We start from the raw sequence: 17,828 nt of genomic DNA, 5'->3' as shown, positions 1-17,828 counted from the left end.
CCGTCTGGGCGGCCCACCCTGAACTCCACTTGGCCAGGCTTTGTGCTTAGGTGGGTGCTGAGGTGCAGAGTATCCAAGACTGGGGCCTCCTTTAGGGTCCCCGAAGTGCCAGAGACAGGTAAATGGGCACACCCACCACCGTGGAGCATGTGGGCTTGACAGAGCCAGGAGTGGCAGCCCGTGAGCCCTGCCTCCAGCGTCCAGGGCCTGGCGCTTGAACTGAGGTGTGAGGCGGTGGTGGAGGCTTCCAGGTGGAGGAAGAAGGCACAGCGTTCAGCCAGGGACAGCCACGCCTGCGAGTCCTGGAGCAGGATCGCAGGATCACGTCGGGAGGACAGGGCCAAGGGGGTGTGTGGTGGGAAAGGGTGGACTGTCCAGGGAAGAAATGCATCGTGCAGTTATTGTAACAGAAACAAGTAAAACGCAAGGACCCTGCCTTCTGTCGTCTGTCACCGTGTGAGTGTGTTTATTCCGCCAGTTTTATCTGGATAACTCCCACATCACTTAATGTTACTGTGCCCATGCGAGGTAATTAGCAGGCTAACCACAGGGCCTGGACATTGTTAGCCTCTTCCCAACCAGTCTGATGGCGTAAAAAGCAGTGCCTGTCTCACTGTAGACACTGAATAAAATGTGGAACACAACCTCGTCTATAGCATGAATAATTAAGAGCTGACTGTGAAACTAAGAAAAGAATAAAATATGCAGCAACTTGCAAAAATATGCAGATGACTAAAATATGCAAAAAAATATTTGCATGCCTTGTGTGCCTACAAGTGACATTGTGAGTGAACTGGAGGCCACCACATGTGATTCCTGTGTTGGGGGACAGGTGGAGAGCCTGCTTACCCTGGTGCAATTTGGACAAATTCCCATAACAAAGGAAGAAGATGACACGAGTTACTTAAGTGATTTTTAAAGTCTCCTGATGTATTTTTCCTTCTTATTGCTTCCTGCAGATATTTTATAAGCTACTTTCATCATGGGGGAGATAGAGCAGAAGCCCACCCCAGGATCACGACTGGGGGCACCGGAGAATTCGGGGATCAGCACCCTGGAACATGGACAGAAGCCGCCTCCAACACCTTCAGGAAAACTCATGTCCATCAAAATCCAGATGCTGGATGACACCCAGGAGGCATTTGAGGTTCCAGTAAGTAGAGGGTGTGACTGAATCCAAGTGTGTGGGCAGCCTTCAGGATGGAAAGGTCTTTCCCACATCTTGGGCCCAGGGTGGCCAGAGAGGGTCTGTGTGTTTGGCTCCAAGGACACATTCTTATTCTGAGCAATCCAGTTTTCAGATCTGTGTCTGACTTGTTCATATAGTGATATAAATGACAATGCCACTTGGGTTTTCCTATGACTTTCTGCACACAAATATCCATAATTGTGCGTGTGTATGTGTGCATGTTTGAACTGGAGGTTCGGAGGGATCTGTTTAATTTGCTAATATGGCAGGGATTTCCTTTCTCATATGGGTGTGTGGACGTGTGTGTGTGTGTGTGTGTGTGTGTGTGTGTGTCTGTATGTCTGTGTCCCATTTAACTTGTGTCCAGAGTACTGGCAAGAAAAATCCTGAGAAATCCATTGAAGAGCAGTACGTGTGCTTTCATGTCAGGAAGTCAGGAGAGACCCTGGCCACGGCCTTGGCAGGTGGGGCGTGGGGAGTGTAGAAAACCCTGACCAGTAGGGCAGCCCTAGAAACAAAGAGGCCCATCATCCCTGGGCCAGGGAAGGAATCACGTGGTGGCCAGAGGCCAAGCAGAGGGAGAGCCGGTAGCCTTGGCCCCTGCACCAGTTGGAGCCCTGGCCTCGGCACCTGCCCTCCCCTCTGCAAAGCTTTTGGTGTTTCCTGAAACTGCTGCCTTGTCCTCTCCCTGGCCTCCTCTTCCACGGGCTCCTGCTAGAGGGTGAGGAACTGTCACCAGTTATGTGGGCTACAGCTTGTCTGGGTCCCCAGGCCAGAGGGTACCGCATGTGTTAGGCTGTCCAGAAGCAGGTGTGGGCTTCTTTGAGGACCATCTTCTCTGACCTTGCCTTGGACCCAGAGAACCCTCGGCACATCTTGCATATTGTGAAGGGAGAAAACAACCCCTGAATTCCAAACAACCAACTTACAAACTTTGGGAACACACCTATTTTTTAAGTGGAGACAGTCTGCCCATTACTTTGTTGACTGGAGTGACCAAGATTTAATAATCGCCATCAACCATGGCAACCCATCATTTAATTGTTTATGGGATATAATTCAGTAAATTATATTTATTTCAAAGAACATTGTTCAGAGAGTGTGAATTAAGCGTCTGAGGGCAAGATAAACCTCACGATAGTTATGTTTAAAGCTGCCAATTTATTGCTCATTGCAAACAACCCTTGCCCCTTTCCAGTTTTCTTGCTGCGGAATTCACACCCCACAGTGACTTGGGAATGCTTTCTTATTCCCGGGAGCAAAGCCATTGCTGCTTTCCGGAGTTGTAATACACATTGAGGAAAACACCTACCGAGCTCTGAGAATCCGACCTTCTGGAACGTGGGACCTCCTCCCCACCTCTTCTGTTCCAAGCCACTGTTCCAGTGGGGTGCTCAGTTTCAGGGTTTCCTGTTGGGGGCCGGGAAGAAACCCAGTATCTAGCAACAGATGCTAGTTAATGGTGCTTCCAAATGGGTTTGGTCTGAGGAGCTGGCAAGTGCTGCTGTTGTGTGCTGGCTATGGAGATCATTGTACTGGATTCTGCTGCAGTTCTTCGGTAACCCCACACCCAAGAGTGTCCGGACTCCATTCCTAGCTACTGTTTAAGGAACTCCTTGCCTAAGAAGTAGGAATAGAATTGTGTTCCTCTGTTAATAACTTCTGATGACTCTATTTTGCATTTTTAACCTCTCTGGAAGGAATCTTTCTTATGCCCCTGACTCCCAATAAACTCCTATGCACCCTTAAAGACCCCATTAGTTTTACCCAGATGCCTATTCCCTGAGGCAGTGACTGGGCTTTTTGTTTTGCTTGCACACTTATCAGGGTGGAGCCAGGCTGCTGGGCTCTGCTATCTGCTCCATAAAAGGAGAATGATAATAACCTTTACCTCATGCTACAGAAGGATTTAAAAAGACGGTACAAATAAAGCTTCTAGAACAATTCTTGGCACATACTGGAAAGATAATATGTATGATTGGTAGCATTGATGTGCATTTGCCACTACAGAACTGGCTTTTCAATCTAGGGACCTGACTTATTATCTCCATACCCTTAGCATCTAGCTTAATGCCTGACATATAGTAGGCCCTCATTAAATGTTTGCTGACTGAATGTTAGAGTGAATTTATTTTACCAGTAGAACTTAATGGCATTGTTAGTTTTGACCTGCCTCATCCATTCATGTTTTATTTTTCTAGTTTGATCAGAATGTTTCTTCTCAGTCCATGGACAACAGATGTTTTCCTTCACTGGTGGTAAAAAGCCAGATCTCAGCATTTCTAGGGAAGGAGCTGATTCTAAATTGCTGCCTTGTGCTCTTTAAGAACGGCTTGAGCCAGCCATCCACAGCTGGAAGCCATCAGGGCTGCTGTGGTGACTCAGTCATGGCACTTGGGATTGGAGGACAGTGACTGCCGGATTGCAGAGACCCAGCTCCAAAAGTGACTAGTTTTAAAATCTTGCTCCAGAGCTTTTTGCAGAGACCTCATCAAAGCCAAGTGTCTGGCCCTGGAAGTGTCTGGCCCTGGAAGTGTCCACTTCCCCTGTGTGATCGGGGCCCCAAGTGACTGGACTCTCCTCGCTTGCGTGCGTTTGCCATGCAGATGAGCAGGGCCTGGGGCCAGAAGTCTCTGGAGTTCCCCTCTGGGGGCGTTCTTCTGTGAACCCCGTCTTTCCCTGGGGATCCAGTGTGCTGGGCCTCCTCTTACTATTTGCCTGCATCCGTCTTTTAAAGCCAAAGCAGTCATTTTATGTGCAAATTCCCTACCTGCTTCTTGGCACCAAGAACCAGAGCAGACCCTCCCTGGGTGTTTCCATCATTATTTATAGCCTTTAAAAAAATGACTGTGACGAGTTTAACCTTTTGGAAAGCCAGGGCCGTGAGCACTGCTGTCTTTTCCATTCTGTAGCTAGTTCCACTGCCACCTTTCCTGCTGAACTTGGACCGTCTTTTCAGGTACTTCCTCCGCCGAGAGGAAAACAATATTTATGGTAAGGTCTTGCATGGTGTTTTATCATCTCTGTGTGGAAAATGCTGTGCAAATAAGTCTCCACCCACGATTTGATAGACGTGGCTTTCCCTTCCGGTCAAGGTCACAAGACATGGTGACTCCTGGGTTTCTGGAAGGGTTAATAGCGCATCCCCGCCGCCAGGCCACCTCCCCTGAAGGTCCCTGAGAAGGTTTTATGTGTCCGGTCCTCACGACCCCCTGGTAAACAAACGCTGTTCCTCTGACATTTGTGGGATGGAGCAGATGGCTTCTTGGCCGAGTGTTTATTCTTGTCATTAGCAATGCCACTGTAGGAAGAGCCCAGACGCACAGAGGAAATGAAGTGCAGCCATGTCAGGCCTCTTGAGCAGGCCTGGTAATAACAGCACCCCGGGGAGATGCTCTCAGGTAACAGGAAGACGCTCGTGGCCGCTGCAGAGCTGGTGGGGGGCCGGTGGACAGTGCGGAAACCCCCCGCCCCCAAGCAGTGGCAGGGTGTTAGTCGTGGCAGGAGGAGCTCGTCCTCCGTGATAGTCATCACAGGAAATCATCTCACGACCTTCTCTTGTGTTCGCACCTTGGAGTCGCTCTCCTGGGGCACCTGTGCAGTTCTTGCGGGTGGCAGGGCTTGCCTCCTTTACCCAGGATGCAGCACGGCTCTCTTCATTCAGGAAGCCTGGGAGAGGGTGGCAGAGCTTCCCTGAGGGTCTGCTGGCCACGCCCAGGGGCCTTGGCTGCCTCCGTAGTGTCTCAGCCACAGCTGTGTTTTAGCTTCTGCATTCACATCTCGTGCAGAAAGTTCTGATTCGTCTGCCTTCTCACTTGTGACCTCAGACAGGTGGCTGGAGAGAGCACGGCCTCTGCTTCATCATTTTACCCTGCTCCTGCCTGATGCCTGGTTCCAGTGGAGGCTCAGTGCGTGTCCCTGACTGGCCATACTTAGGTTCCATACCTTGGTTTGAGAGGTAGTGGGCGCTGTCCCTGGGTACAGATGAAGGACCACAGGGGGACCTCTCCAGCCCTTTTTAGGAGTGGCTGAACATCGTGTTTCCCACGCTGAGCTGCCTCCACTGGTGGAATCCCATGAGCTCCAGACCCCAGCTCTGCTGCTCTGTTCTTTGCCTTATGGACACCATCTCACCACCTAGCAGACGTACCGAAGCTCACGCACCAGGCCCCTGCCAGGGACTGCTGGGGGCCGCTGTCTGTCCACACAGCACTGGGCTGCCCTCTGATTAGGCCGAATCTGGGTCTCTGGTCTGCCTCGCACTAACGCACTCCCTTCACATCCCTGCTGCCTGTTTGAGTTTCCTTTATCTGCAAAGTGAGGCGTTTGATCCAGATGACAGTAGAACCCCTGCCCTCTTTCCTTCTTTGGAAGTTGGGATCCTGTGTTGATGTCCTCCTTGGTGACGATGTGGCATTCCCCAGACAGAGGAAGTCCTTGAAGAAAGGGGTTATTCATCTTAAAAAGAACAAGCCCCAAAGCCCAAGCAGACACAGCAGTTACTGTGTACCTACTAAGTGCTGAAGAAACACATGTGCTGGGGAGAGGGTGCCCTGATTTACCCGTGGAGAGCTGCTCGCGGATGTGAAGTGGCTCAGGTGTGTGGGGCGGCTGAGCTTTGTGTCCTTGACAGCAGAGATGCAGGACCAAAAGCAATCAAGGATCTTCTTGGAAACACACTCTTAATAAAATATATAGCCAGTTTGTCGAAGGCCAAGAAGACCTCTCAGATTTTTGAGAGAAATGATTGGCTTGCATGTAACAAAAGAGATCACATAGGTTTTCTGCTGGTGGCAATGTTGCCCGGGTTGTCTGGAGACCTAATTAGGACCATTATAAAGTCAGGCCTTAAATGGTTAAATGGTGGGTGCATTTTATTACCATTTTATGAAACAAGACCTTTCATTTTCTCTTAATTCTCATGAAACCTGGGTGGCACGTCCATGGGGAGTCCCTTCTTCCCAGGGCTCCCCTGGGGAAGGCTTCAGTGGGGGCCTGACCCTAAGGCTGTTTTTAAGGGATGAAACAGAGGTTTGTCTTTTTTGTGTGTGTGCTAGGGATTGAACCCAGGGGCACATGACAACTCAGCCACATCCCCAGCCCTTTTTGTTTAGAGACAGGGTTTCTCTGAGTTGCTTAGGGCTTCGCTGACTTTGAACTCACTATCCTCCTGCCTCCCAAGCCCCTGGGATTACAGGTGGGCACAGCAGAGATTTGTCTTTTTAAAAGCCCCTCATCTGCTCTTGGCGGCCCTCAGGAAGAGCCCAGGCTGGAGCTCATCCACGGCCGCTGTGTGCGAAGGTGCTTTGTTTCTTCTTTGCTAACAGTTTTCGCGCATCTGGTCTCCCTTCTATGTTTTCTTTCAACCATCTTAGGAAATGGGCCGGGGTAAGCTGCTGTAAGTCTGTTCCTCTCTTTTCCTCCAAAGAGGTAAAATACACATTGAGCTAAAGGCCTCGGGGTGGGGATCTCCCTTTGTGAGTGTTCTGCTGTGGCTTTTCTGGAACCACCGTCCCTCCCGCAGACCTGACTAGTGGGAACAGCAGGCGTGCTCGCTCCAGGCTGCTCTGAGCTCTCCTGCTCAGAAGCTTTGCACAGGAGAGCTGCTGCTGGTAGTGGCGGAGGAGGACAGATCTAAATAAAATGTAATTGGCCATTTAAAACCAGAAGGGAGGCCTTTGTGCCCAGAGCAAGTGCTGCTGCCAGCTGTGTCCTCAGCCAGAGTGAGAGGAGGGAATTTCATGTGTTCGTTGGGTTTTTTAAAACCAAGTTCACATTTCTCTCCCTTATCAGTTGCTCTTGGCTCCTACTGGCCAAGTTTCTGAAATAGTATTGCTGTCCACTGTGCCTTGGTCGTTTCTGTGTTTTATTTAACTTTGAATGATAAATGGGGCTTGTCTGGGTCTAGTCTCCTGAGATTAAATTGAAAGACTATTTTAATAGAATAAAACATGTTTTTTTTTTTTTTTTTTCTGAAATCATTCCAGCTAAATACAGCTAGCCTTCCTTTCTAGCTCCTGAGAAGCAAAGAGTCAAATTTAAATGGTGACCCAAAATGTTTGTGTGTGACCCTTTCAACTTCAGTTCCAACTCCTGTGATCAAAGCAAGTTCTCTAGCTCCGAAATGATCGCAGTATTTCTTTAACAGCTGTTTGCTATTTTCTCCATGAAAAAGAATCATTCAGAAAGGCCTAATGAATAAACTACAATGAGGAATGTCCATATCTGATGTTAAAAGGGGCCATATTCTGAGAAAACGTAGGAAGTTTGAGAAACTGTTTTTCCCTCCCTTTGAGTGGAAATCAAATTTCCAAAATATCAAGTGCAGAGTGACTAAGAGGGAACTCCAGACCCTGGCCCCTGCCTTCATGGCTGGTCAGCTGCCTCTTGCTGACTTCAGAGGCCAGGTGAGGCTGAGATGAAATGTCCTGTGGAAAATCACCTTTCAGACGACACACTGTGGCTCTCACAGAAGCTGGTCTTTTCCCTGCCCTTTCCTCTAAGCTTTAGTTCCATTTTTGTTCTTTAGCAGAACCAAGACCCTGCTTTCATGGTCAAGCTATTGGGCAGGCCAGATGGAAAAAAGAAAGCCCGCGAAAGCACTTTAAAATCAACAGTAGTGCACTGTGTCAGGGGGTCATTGTTTCTTCCTTTCCTTCTTTCTGGGCAGCCCCACCTCAGCCTTTTGCTGGAAGGTGCAACATCAGCCAAGGTAGACATATGTCCCAGGTGGCTTTGGGAAGATGTTCACTGGGTGTTCTAAGAATGAAGGGCCATTTGGACAATTGGGATGAAATCTCCATTTCTGCTGAGTACCTTTCCTGTCATTTTTGAGGACTTATATGCAACTTCTCTGTCTTTAGTTTGATTGGCTTTAAAACAGAGGGGCGCGTGGTTTCTTTAGCTCAGAAATTATATGTATTGTTGCCTTGCTGATTTCTTGGTCTTCTCTATCTCCCAAGCCCCAGGACGTCTCCATTATCCTAGAGTCAGGATTCTCCTAGGAGAGACCTGCATCCCTCTTGTGTAGACTGGACAGATGGTTTCAGGGTAGACCTAGAATGATTAGATCCTCTCTGGCAGGTCTTCACAGCATGGGCTGTATAGTCCATTTGAAGGAGACACATCTATGTTTGAAGGTAAATACAAAAACAGTGTGTATACAAGCTGGACTGATTTTTAAAATTATATGCTGTGTTTTTATCATTGTTTGTCTTCCATTACTTGGAACAGTTGAGTTGGACATGATGGTTTTAACTCATAAGGAAGATATGGAATGATTTATTCAATTTGGGCTTTTTCTTTTGTAGATAGACTGATCACATGAAAGAGCAACTCTAATAGCCTTTAGTACTCTGTAATTTTGTGCAAGAGTCTGGTAGGTTTTGTTTCCTCATTTATATGAACAGGAAGTTGGACCAGATACCCACCATGAGGTTCTGTGGCTCTGGTTTTTTGGAAGGTGATCTTGGAAACACAATAAGGGTTCTACAAAATTTATCAACAGACTACGCAAGGTACTGCTGGTGATAAGAAACTAATAAAAATAACTACCTTTTCCAGAAATCTCTTGCCACGTGCCTGATTTTGCAAAGTCTATGCCTGTATTATTGAGGAACAGTCAGTTGACAGCCACAGGCCTTTCTAGGGCAAATGTTTTCCTGCAGTTGACATGAAAGGATCATTCTGATGTTACTAGTAAAAGGCACTGCTTTGTGCCTAGCCTGTGAGGCAGGGATGGATGGTGCCAGTTCAGCTTAGCCGAAGTGACTGAGGATGGGCCAGATGTCTGGGGCCCAGAGCCGCTCTACACATAGGTCTTTATTTTACTTGCTCTGTTGAACTGTGTGGACCCTAAGGAGCCATTAGGACTATACAACCCATCTGTCATGCTGGTACCTGTGACAGGTGACAGTGGAAGGTACTGTTAGGTGGGGAGGACCAGTTGAGTGGGGCTGAGCACCCAGGAGGAAAGCCCAGTGACCAGCGGCTTTGGCAGTGTCAGATGTGCATGGTGGTAACTGATAAGGTCTGGGGCTTGAGTGTCACAGGCAGAATATCGGGGTGCTGACAGGTCAAGAGAATCCAGGAGGGAGGATTGATAGTACTTGGCAGCTGATGGAATGGGAGCAGGGAGCATCCAGAGTGGGCGACCATAGACAGTCCTTAGGTTTTCAGTCTGGGTGACTTGCTGCTGTCACTGAGGACCAGGAAACAATGGGTACAGGCCTTTCCATGGCAGGTGTCTTAGGAGAAATCAGTATGATCTCGGAGCATTGGGGACATTGCTATTGAAAGGCGATTGCTTTGTTTTTAATCACAAAGGAGAATCTGTGGCTGTGGAGGTTCACACCAGGAGATCTGCAGTGGTTACATAAATGGTGCACTACGGAAGTAACGAATGGCCGGTGGTTTCATTCCGATCTGCTTTGCTTCATGTTTACTCGTGGTATTCTGATTCTCTCATCACCCCAGAGGCCACTCTGTTCCATTGGCCACACCTAGGTGAAGACGGAGTGGCGCAGGCATGTCATTTCGGCAGCTTCAGAGGCAATCAGTTCACAGCCCTGGAAAGCAACAGGCGACTGTGTTCCTAGCTCGTCATTTTGTGTTGATGTGATTTATGGGTACCGTGAGCTATGAAGTGCACTTGGCCGCGGTGCCACCTTCCAGCGGCCCATCAGGATGCACTCTGCAAACACAGCACGGGGTCTCAGCTACTTCTGGTCTGAGCATATCACTGAACTGAGGCAGTGGAAGCAAGACCAGCGAGCATTTTCTGAGTCATTAGGGAATCTCAAGACCTTTTTCTTTGTTCAAAGCTGAATCAGTTTCCTATATAGAAAATACTATAAACTGGGTGGACAGGGTTGCCTCACAGTCTGGGGGTTGGGTGATCCATAGTTCAGATGCTGCCTTCCTGACCACATCCCTGTCCACCTACCATCTGCTGACCCCAGCCAGATGCCAGGGAGCACGGGAGTGAGATCATCCCACGGGGGCAACTGTGTTGGCAGGACACCCTCTCTCTCAGGTGATGACCAAGACTTTGCCTCATAGAGGACATTCAGGTCCCAAGACTGGGCTCTCTGCAGCTTCTACCTCTTTGGCCTCCTGCCCTCGCTCTCTCCTTTTGCCTTCCCCGAAGCCTCCCCTTGCATCCTCCGACCCCTGTGCCACCTCCCACCCACAGGCCACTGCTTCATATGGCGGGCACCACAAAATACTTTTTATTTGGACATGTGGTTATTCAATTTGTGGAGCATCTTATTGGTAGACTTCAAATGATGAAGAAGCAGCAGATTCCTGCGGTAGTTACAGATAGGTTAGATACGAGGGTTGCCGCAAAGCGCCCGTGTTGCCGTGAACCGTCTTCTGCCTTCCCTGGATTTAGTGATTCTTGCCAGTGCTGCACTCGACAGCGCAGCCTCTCCCGGGAGATCCTGCGGTGAGGACAGTGTCCTGACGGGTGACCACAGGACTGAGCTGCCTGGATTCATGTCTTTGTTCTCACCTGGGAGCCCATCAGACCAGGAGGGTGTGCTGCCTGGGAACCTCCCAAACCCCTCATGGAACCCATAGTCCTTCTGACTTTCCCCTTCCTTCCATTGGAAGGGCAGTTTCTCCCCAGGGCACTGGCTACATTAGTATCCTCTAACAGGCTTCCCTTGGAGGCTCCCAAGGGCACAGGACAATCTAAGAGAATGAAGTTCTAACTTGCTCCAGAAACTCATTCAGCAGAGACAGAGACACAGCCAGCAGCCCTTCGGCGCCCATCCAGCCGGTTTAGCATCTCTGTGGGGACAAGTCCTATTGCTTAGCTTCCAAGCCTGTTTTTACCCTCTGGTCCGGCTCTAAACATGCTGTACCAGGGGCCTGGGGAGTTGGATTTGCTGGGGGCATTGTTCGGTGGCACACCAGGTTCTAGATGAGAACAAGGGCTTTCTCTGTGTCCGGTACCCACGTGAACCCCACTGGCAGTGATTTCCTTGGTGGCACTGAGGTGGCACTTAAGCTGTGATCGTTTCCCCCGGGCTGGTCACTCATTTAGTGACTTGCTTTGGTGTTGGTTGCGTGACAGCTGTGCTCCCTGGGGCTGCCGTAACCAACAAGACCAAGGCCCTGTCCTGCAGTTCTGCAGACCAGCAGCCTGGATGGAGGTGTTGGCAGTGCGGTTCCCTCTGGGGGTTGTGGGAAGAACGTGTTCTGTGCTTCCTCCCGTCTTCTGGTGGTTGGTGATCCTCGACATCTTGGTTGGGAGATGTACAATCCCAATCTGCCTTCACCTTCACGAGGTTTTCTTGCTGTGCAAGTTCATCCCCACGTTTTCCCCATATGTAAGGACATGGTCATATGAGGGCCGTCCTCATGACTTAATCCTAACTTGATCATCTGCAAACACCTCTTTTCCAAATAAGGTCATGTTCACTGTCTTTGGGGGTTGGGACCTCACCCTCTTTGTGGGGGAGGGAGACACATATTATATATATCAGTTTTCTTTTTTCTTTTCTTAATATCTTTTTAAATTTAATCTTTTTAAAATTAAAATTTTTTTTCATACATGTATATAGGTAATAATGTCTGGCTCAATCCACTATCCTTCCCATCCCTACCTACCTCACCCCACCCCTCACTCCCCTCTGTACAATCCAAACTTCCTTCATTCTTCCCTACCCACCCCCTACTATGGATCAGAGAAAACATTTGACTTTTGGTTATTTGGGATTGGCTTATTTCACTTAGCACTTTTTTCTTTTTAAGTGAAACATCATTTGAAAAGTGGTTGAGCCACTCTTTCCTGTGACCTCTCCCAGTCTAACCCACTTGTCCAGCTTTCTGTTCTTGTTCTTGTGGAGCACAGAGCAGATGGGACGTTTTCCCAGTAAGTGGTGGAGACCCAAACTCTTAAATTGCACATACACTAGTTGCACTGAGAACTTAAGTTTGGTCACCCTGTGGGATGAGGCATCTCAGCCAAGTGAATAGCGTAAACTGTAGAAGTGGGTTGAATTAACATTAGTTTTTCCCTCCACCTCTCTTCCCCATCATTCTTCAGTGACTCAAGAGTGCCAGCTTGCAGGTCACTCTGCGGTCCCTCCAGCCAGGCCTGCTGTATTTCTAACACTGGCTCTGATCCTGGCAAATACCTCTTCTTTCGATGTATCAGTCCACGTTGAAAAAGCATCTTCATTTCTATGCCAGTGTTCTCTCAGTCTTCAAGAAATTGTGTCAGGGAACATCACTACTCATTTGGAGAAATGCAAGTCAGAATCACAATGAGATAGTGCTTCAGGTGTATTAGCATGACTGTTATTAAGGAAGAAAAACAACAGAACAGAGCAGCACAAGTGCTGGTGAGGATCTGGAGAAACTGGGACCTTCAAGCACTATTGGCGAGAATGTACAGCTTCTGTGGAAGATAGGAAGGCACTTCTTCAAAAGGTTAAATGTTACCACGTGATCTGGTAATCCCACTTTGAGGAAATGCCCCAAAGAATTGAAATCAGCACCTCAAAGGGAGATCTGCACACCTGTTCTGAGTGCTCTTCCATCAGCCAGGAGGTGGGAACAACCCAGGTGACCATCCACAGACACAGAGGAGCCAAATGTGGACCTATTATTCAGCCTCCAGGGAAGGCATTCCTGACCTGTGCTACAACATGGATGAATCTTATCATTGTAGGTGGCATCTGTCAATCACACACACAAAAATACAATGTGTAACTAATTAGAACAAATCAAATCAAAACAAAACAAAACAAAAAGACAAACACAGTGTGATTCTATCTATAAGAAGTACCTAAGTAGTCAGATTTAGAGACAGGAAGTTTCTATAAAGGATGGCTGCTTGGGGGTGCCCTGAGGAGTTACTGAGGCAGGGGTGCGGGTTTCAGTTGTGTGAGCTGCAGTTACAGAGACCAGTGTCACAACGCGTGAATGTGTGCAGCCCTGCAGAAGCATGCACTTAAAAATGGTTAAGATGGTAAGTTAAATTTCATGTTTTCTCAAAATCAATAAAAAATTATGCCACGGAGCAATACGATTTGGGAAGGAGTTAAAGTTGCCCGGGGTGATTCAGTGTAACATTTAAGTTTCACTAGTATTCACTGCCTCATTTGGTTTTTATCTCCCGTTTATATATTGTTATCATTTTATGGATCTTAACTCCCAGGGAGATGTTAAATTCCTTTCAGCAGGGACGGGTTCTTCGTGACCTCCCTGGCTGCTCCTGTTTCCTGTGCATAATGCGAGTGAACAGTCAATACTGTAGACATTTTTGTCTTCATTGATCCACTTGTGGAATGTCAGCAAGTCACTTAATTCTAAGGGTTCATTCACCTCTAGTTGTATTATTTCCCAGTTTTTAGACTAATGACTGGGAAGAGTTTGTAAAGACAAAATTTTAAAAATGATCCTGAAGTTATTAAAGGTGTTTGGTGTTCTTTTCTAGGAAATGCTCTGTGAATTGACCAGTTGAATAATGAGATTTTGCAAACTTCAGAAACCTAAATCTTTTAATAGTTCCACGAAACTTATCTTTGAGCAAGCCAGCCAAGTAACATCTCCCGCTCTTGGCATGTAGATCCTGCAGTTAAATATTGTTTTTAAGTAACATATGACGTTCTAAGCAGAGAGCTGTGGAGGCATTCCATTTGGACCTTGCTCTAATTAATTCCTTGGAAGTGATAGGTTTTCTTTTCTTTACCCCCTTCTGCCTACTTCTCCCCCTCCTTTGAAAATACTCATCTGCCAGTGAAGGGAAAACAAGTCAAGTTTATTCTGCTCTGTACTAGCGTTTGGAAACCGGCAGCCAGGAATTTTTTGCAAGAAATTTAAAAGTTAAGCTTTAAAAATGTTAACATTTGGGTGAATTTCTCCATTTTGTGGTCCTTTATATTTTATTCCTGACTTGAAGTCTCTGAGTGACGATGTAAAATGCTGTTAATTGTGTAGCAGCAGCAGGACATCTCTGAGGCTGTTTTTAGAGGATGAAGTTTACACTACCACGCCACGTGAACAACACCCAGAGGAAAGTGTTAGTTGCGCAGGTGGAGAGCCATGGGGTGCGGCTGTCTCACCTACACTAGCAGGCTTCCTTTATCTCTACTGCGTTGCCTGTGGTAGGTTAAGGGAGTGTAAGAAAAGGTGGACCGAATAGACCATTTTAGCATATGAGTGTTTTAAGAATTATTGACACTATTCAGAATCCAAGCTGTGATGGTATAATGACTGCTTTCTAGCAGGTGGCATGGTGATCTCTGCGCCTGCCCAGAAATTTAGTCAGTGCCTCTTATTTACCTTAGAGAACCAAGCACACCCCCTCCTGAAGAGATGTGGGTATTATTGAATAAAATTGTCACTGTCCATGAGGTGTCACAATAGCTAAATTTAATAATTGCTTGTTAACACAGTAACTCTGAACATAAAAGGTTTTGGCATCTTTGCACAAGTTGTGAGGTTTAGTGAGAACCTCACAATTAACCCTAAAACTTTCTGAATCCCTTCTTACTTTGCCCTAATGCAGTCTGTATTTGTTGGAAAAAATTGGGAAAATGCATAAAAGGTTAAAAAAAAAAGTCCCCATTATCCAACCAAAGGCAGTAATGGAGTAATTATCTAGGTGTGACCTTACAATTGTTTTCTTTTTATATGTATTTAAAAAAAATTTTTTTTTGGTAGTTGTAGGTGGACAGCATGTTTATTAGTATGCAGTGCTAAGGATCGAATCCAGTGCCTCACACGTGCTAGGCAAGCGCTCTGCCACTAGTACGGCCCCAGGCCCTATGTATACTCTTAATTAAGAGTCTTTGGGTTGTAAGCAACTGAAAGTACTTCTGACCCATGTCAACAACGAAGGGAGCTTGTGGAAGGTTGTGTGGGCAGCGCACCACGGTCAGTAGCACGGGTGTGAACATGGTGAGCCAGGCAATCTCCTCCCCATTAGTCTCTCAGAGTATCTTTTTGTAAACCCAGGACAGACTGCACCTATCCGGTGTTCCCCTGCTACCTGCCTGGGGAAGCACACCGCTATGCACAGACGGAGGAAACCTCAAAGGAGAGGAGGCCTTCCAAAGGTGGGAGACCCACACAGAAACTGCCCTAGCTGAGCCAGCCGTGCAGTGAACAGGTTTGGCCCAGCAGTTCACCCTGCTGAGTTAGCAGAGCCAGGTTGACCCAAAGTACTTTCTGGGCCAAGTTGACATTGGGACAGAGGACTCAGAATACGTTCTTAAGATCCAGGGAGGGATACAGGGGTGAGAGCAGAATAAAAAAGCCCTGGACAAGCTATTGACAGGAAGGAAGGAAACAGAAGCAGTAAAGCTGTTATGGGCCAGTGCAGCTTTTCCCACTAGGCACTGTTGTGATCCCTGCCTAGTGGATCCCACCAAGGGGCTGGAGTATATTTTTGTTTTCCTCCAAGAGAACAACTCCCGCCCCCCCGCCCCCACCACTTTGAGCTTCCCCCTTCTGGTTTTGCCTACTTTTGCAACCAGTGTGCAGGGGCCTGCTGGTTTTCTTTCTCCCCGCTCACCTTGTTGACTCTTCTGTGCTCTCAGCTACAGTTTGGTTTGCAGCAACTTTGGGTTTCCTTACTGATGTTTTGAAGGGGATTTGCACGGATTTGTGGGAAAAGATTTTTATCAGAAGTAGTTTCCAAGCTTCATGCTGTGAGGGTAGACTTCTTAATTGGCACTTTCGTGCCTAATTAATAATACAGGTAAAGATCACATGCTTGCAAACTGCACGTGTGTGTGAAGAATGCAAATTGATTTGAGACTTTCAGAGTGAATGATGTTTTAGCTGTATTCTCTGATTTTCCCAGAAGTAGTCTCTAAGGGTTTCCCTCATTGACAGAAGTTGAGTGAGAACCCTGTGAAGGCCTTTTGTGTTGTGCGTTGTCATTTAGGAGACTCCTGGGTCTGACCTCTGCAGGCTCGCTGGTTCTGAGTGGGCAGTGTTGCCTTGGGGTTGACTGTCCAGCCCCTCTGAGGGTTACGTGACCCCACAGAACAACAACCAGAGGAAGATGTCAGCCATATGGCGGAGAGCCATGGGTGTGGTTGGGTTTTCCCCCAGTCCTGATGGTTGGTGCGATTGGCAAGGCATCTCCGTCAGCCCTTCTTACTTTTTCCATTATGGACATTCCTTTGTTAAAATAAAAGTATTCTTCAGCTTTCAAAGGGAGTGGTGTTAATAAATAACATCCTCTGCTGAGTCCAGAACCAGCTGAGATGGAGGCCTGGTATCCGTGGCTGATCAGTGTCCACTCTGTTACTGGTAACGGTAGCCTTTGGGTAGAGCCAGCCAGGCTGACAGCTGTCCTGAATTATTCTCTGCCCAGTGCTGGTGAACAGACTGGGCAGCCACAAGCTCCCCATGGTGAGAACTATCCAGAATGTGTGCTACTTGCCTGCAGGTAGAACTTAGTTAGAGGAGAGGGACAGAAGTCCCAGCTCCTGTTCCTGAGAATCCCATCAGGTCAGGCAGGAGGGAGGGTGAGCGGAGAGGTCAGGAGGGCCCCAGCTGAGGCCCTCCATGGGGGAACCACAGAAAGGAAATGGGTTTAAGTGTTATTACCAGTACTAGAGGGAGGTTCTGGGTGAAGACTTCTGAATTCTCTGGAGAAGACTAAAAAGCTCTGGCAGTCACTACTCAATCCGTTGAGGACATTTTGAATTTCTAAGGAATGATATGGGATTCTGATCTCTTATGGTCCATATAAACTGGTTCTGCAGCTTTTGCCCCAGTTTAGGGCTCAGAAATTCCTGGGATTTTCCTCTTCAGTGGAGTGCCCTGCTTATCTCTGGAAGGTTCAGGCTGCCGATTCCACAAGGACTCTTTTCTTATATTTCCTTTGCAATTCAGAAGTTGAATAGCTGGGGAAATCATCCCACATCTTCCCCTGAGGTGTGTACATATGTCTCCGAGGATTTCTCCCAGTCAGGAAAAAGCTGACGTTGGCCCCCAAGTTGTCAATTTACTAAGCTGTCATTTTCTTCCATCAAGACTTACTTGGTATCAGCGTCTTGGCTGAGATCTGCAGTTTTATACCCTGTACAGTTCCAATGTTGTTTTCTAACATGTTTTTTATTAGAGCTTTAGAGTTAGTAGTCGGGTTCATCCCGACAGACTCATACGTGCATGGAATTCTGTTTCAGTTCCAGTGTATCTTAAAGGAAGCTAGTGTTGCCTGGTGATTTCTCTCCCCTCACCCTCATCCTTACTCCTTATTCTTAGAGGTGTAGTTCCATCTTTGGAAACCATCAATTTACCAAGGAAGCTGAACTTCTGATATTCCTTAAGGCAGGCAGGCAGTAGGAAGATGACCTGTTGGTCAATATGGGTTTTAACCAGTAAAAGAAGATACTCTGACATTAGAAAGAATTAGAAACCCAGGGAAGGAAGTTTCTGGACTTTCAGTTGGGCCCTTGAACGAAGAGAGCAATTCCTGAGAGGACGGACCCTTGTAATCAGAGGGGAGGACATCTCTCCTTCTTCCGTTCCATCTGACCCCAGAAGGAGAAAATCCAGGGTGAAGGTGGCCTCACTGTACTACCGTAAACACTTGAAGTCATATTTAAAAAACCTAGTCCTCCATTACCCTCGATTTTTAAACAGGATACAAGCACCATTCACA

General features: G+C 47.5%; 1 protein-coding gene across 3 annotated transcripts in view; it reads left to right on the top strand.

Moving 5' to 3' along the window:
• Farp1 (FERM, ARH/RhoGEF and pleckstrin domain protein 1) overlaps window positions 1-17,828 on the top strand; it is a 266,176-nt gene that overhangs the window by 54,975 nt on the left and 193,373 nt on the right. For all 3 annotated transcript variants that reach the window (XM_047553352.1, XM_047553350.1, XM_047553351.1), the window contains exon 2: window positions 960-1,153. In XM_047553352.1, coding sequence (XP_047409308.1) covers window positions 983-1,153 — 171 coding nt within the window. In that variant the 5' untranslated portion in view covers window positions 960-982. The remainder of the gene's footprint in view (window positions 1-959; window positions 1,154-17,828) is intronic.

Source organism: Sciurus carolinensis, chromosome 5 (genome assembly GCF_902686445.1).
Source record: "Sciurus carolinensis chromosome 5, mSciCar1.2, whole genome shotgun sequence".
NCBI lineage: Eukaryota > Metazoa > Chordata > Mammalia > Rodentia > Sciuridae > Sciurus > Sciurus carolinensis.
This window is presented reverse-complemented; position numbering and strand designations above follow the sequence as displayed.